This window comes from Empidonax traillii, unplaced genomic scaffold (genome assembly GCF_003031625.1).
Source record: "Empidonax traillii isolate 1590-97213 ecotype Southwest subspecies unplaced genomic scaffold, ASM303162v1 scaffold45:size3623477, whole genome shotgun sequence".
NCBI classification, from domain to species: Eukaryota; Metazoa; Chordata; class Aves; order Passeriformes; family Tyrannidae; genus Empidonax; species Empidonax traillii.
In genome coordinates this window covers 2,573,013-2,575,476 of record NW_020955238.1, presented here as the reverse complement: position 1 = coordinate 2,575,476, position 2,464 = coordinate 2,573,013, and the positions used below count along the sequence as shown (strand labels likewise).

General features: G+C 34.4%; 1 protein-coding gene across 1 annotated transcript in view; it reads right to left on the bottom strand.

Moving 5' to 3' along the window:
* NUBPL (nucleotide binding protein like) overlaps positions 1-2,464 on the bottom strand; it is an 84,210-nt gene that overhangs the window by 13,665 nt on the left and 68,081 nt on the right. Inside the window, exon 9 of the mRNA XM_027878798.1 lies at positions 1,079-1,199. Within this exon, the coding sequence (XP_027734599.1) occupies positions 1,079-1,199 (121 nt within the window). The remainder of the gene's footprint in view (positions 1-1,078; positions 1,200-2,464) is intronic.

The following is a 2,464-nucleotide window of genomic DNA, read 5'->3' as shown; positions in this document are numbered from 1 at the left end:
TGTCTTTAATTATGTGTTGCCTTGCTATCTTATGTCTATGTCAGACCTTGATGTTTCTGTGTTGATCTTTCTAAGTGAGCTTCCTGGTTCTTTTTAATGAATTAGCTATGGAAAATCATTGAGATAATTACAGTAATGCATGGAAACACATCATTAGCGCATGCAATTATCCCATTTACCAACTTAATTATGTTGTGTTATATTCTTTACTTACAGCACAGGTTGAACCATGCCTTTTTAAAATAGCAATGTATACTTTAAAGATCCATGTATATTTTAGCTTATAGGTATGCATTTAATTGTGGTTAATCACAGAATCATGGAATGGTTTAAACTGGAAGAGACCTTAAAGATCTCCTAGTTCCAAACCCCCTGCCATGGGCAGAGACACCTTCCACTAGACCAGGTTGCTCAGAGTCCCATCCAGCCTGGCCTTGAACACTTCCAGGGACGGAGCATCCACAACTCCTCTGGGCAACATGTGCCAGTGCCCCCCCCAACCTCACAGTAAAGAATTTCTTCCTAATATCTAATTTAAATCCACCCTCCTTTAGTTTAAAGTAATTCCCTCTTGTCCTATCATCGCTTGCCCTGGCAAAAAGTCTCAGGCTTTCTTGTAAGCCCCTTTAAGATGCTATAAGGTCTCCACCAAGTCAGTATGCAGCAACTTATTTAATTTAAATGAAATAAATGAGAAAACATTTATTGACAGCATTGGACAGAGTTTAGGTCTGTCCTAAGACCAAAGAGAATTCTTGATTATTAGTAAAAATTGCTGTATAATCAATAACATAATGAATTTCAGGTAATACAGCACACTGATATCAAAACAATTCAAGTTATGGATTGTTGGTAAATATATAGAGATTTAAGATACAATTCAAGAATTTTCATATTCAGTCAACATTGCCATTACAAGAATGACAAGGAACAGAGCATACTACTTATTAGTTCTATTATATCTGAACACTGTCTGAATATGGAGTAATCTAGGATTATGCAGTTCTGTAATTCAGTCCATGCTTCATGCACACCATTGAATTGTTCTTCAAAAATAAAACCATTTCTATATTCTTACCCAAAATATCCAACCCGAGGGTTTTTGCTAGATCTCTTACACCATCAGCTCCAAAAATATGTGTCTCATGTTTACATTTGGGACACTGGAATACACTCATGTTCTGAACCAGTCCTAAAACCTGTTGAAGTAAAGGAAATGATGTTCAAACCTGGCATTCAAGCACTGGTATTTCCATTATTCATCTCTGACAATAAAGAATAGATTATCAACTAAGAATTGACACAGAATACTCATTTAAAATAGGAATCGGACTCATTAACATTGTTATCAGCTCTTATTAGTCATCTCAGTTGCACCATCATTTGTGCATTATTTCAATTTATCACATTTATACCTCTCAAAGACTAACAAAGATTTATTTGTAAAAAAAACTACCTCTTGCACAGGCCTATCTTGCCAAGAACCCTCCCTGTAAATATTTCATTTTCAAACTCTGAATACTGGAAGAATTTCCATGCTGTGTTTTACAGTTTTGTACTTTGCAGTTTCAGGAAACACAAAATAAAAACACACCATTACAAGGACTTACACAATCAGACATTGCTTTTAAGGTAATTTTATAAATTATCCTGTAGGGAAATGTTTTCAAAAGGAACCAGATTTGCTATTCTTCTGAAAAGCAGAAACACATTTTAAAGATCAAACAAAAGAAATACTTATGTGAAACTAAGTGGCAAAAACCATAGCATAAAAATCTAATAGACACATCCCGGATACCTTTCTGTAGAAGCCAGGTGTTCAACATCATCCTTACAAAATATGCCAAACGAAAATTTGCAAAATCATTCACACACAAAAAAAATATTCTTTCACAGCATACAATAATGCTAATGAGAGCATTGATCTCATTTTGTTCACCTAGTAAACAAAACTCTTCACTGAGGCAGAGCAGAATTTCCAGAAGTGATAAAAACAGCATTCAAATGCTACAGGGTGAAAGTTCCTACCCATCTGCTAATTAACATAAGACCTGCTTCAAAAGGTTCCATGTTACAATACTTCACTTTCAGATTTATATTTTATCTAGATATGTCACACAAACTACAGACAAGTTTTAAAAACATGACTATGTATTTTATATTGTTATTTACTTTGTAGCACTTTGTACTTCTACATTTCCCTGAGCCTTCTAGTTTTGTGCTTGAACAGGATGGCCTAATGAAACATATCTAGAAGGACACACTAGTGTTCAATGCAACCAATAAATACAAAATTATTTAACTAAAAGTGAATGTACAACTTCTGGCATCAAACTTAAAAAAAAACCCAAAAAACCAAAAAAAAACAAACTGAAGGGCACTGGAAGGCGTATTATTTGACAAAAGAAAAAGAAAAATATTATTTTCACCAGGATACAGGGAAGCCATTTTTGACAGCACAGGA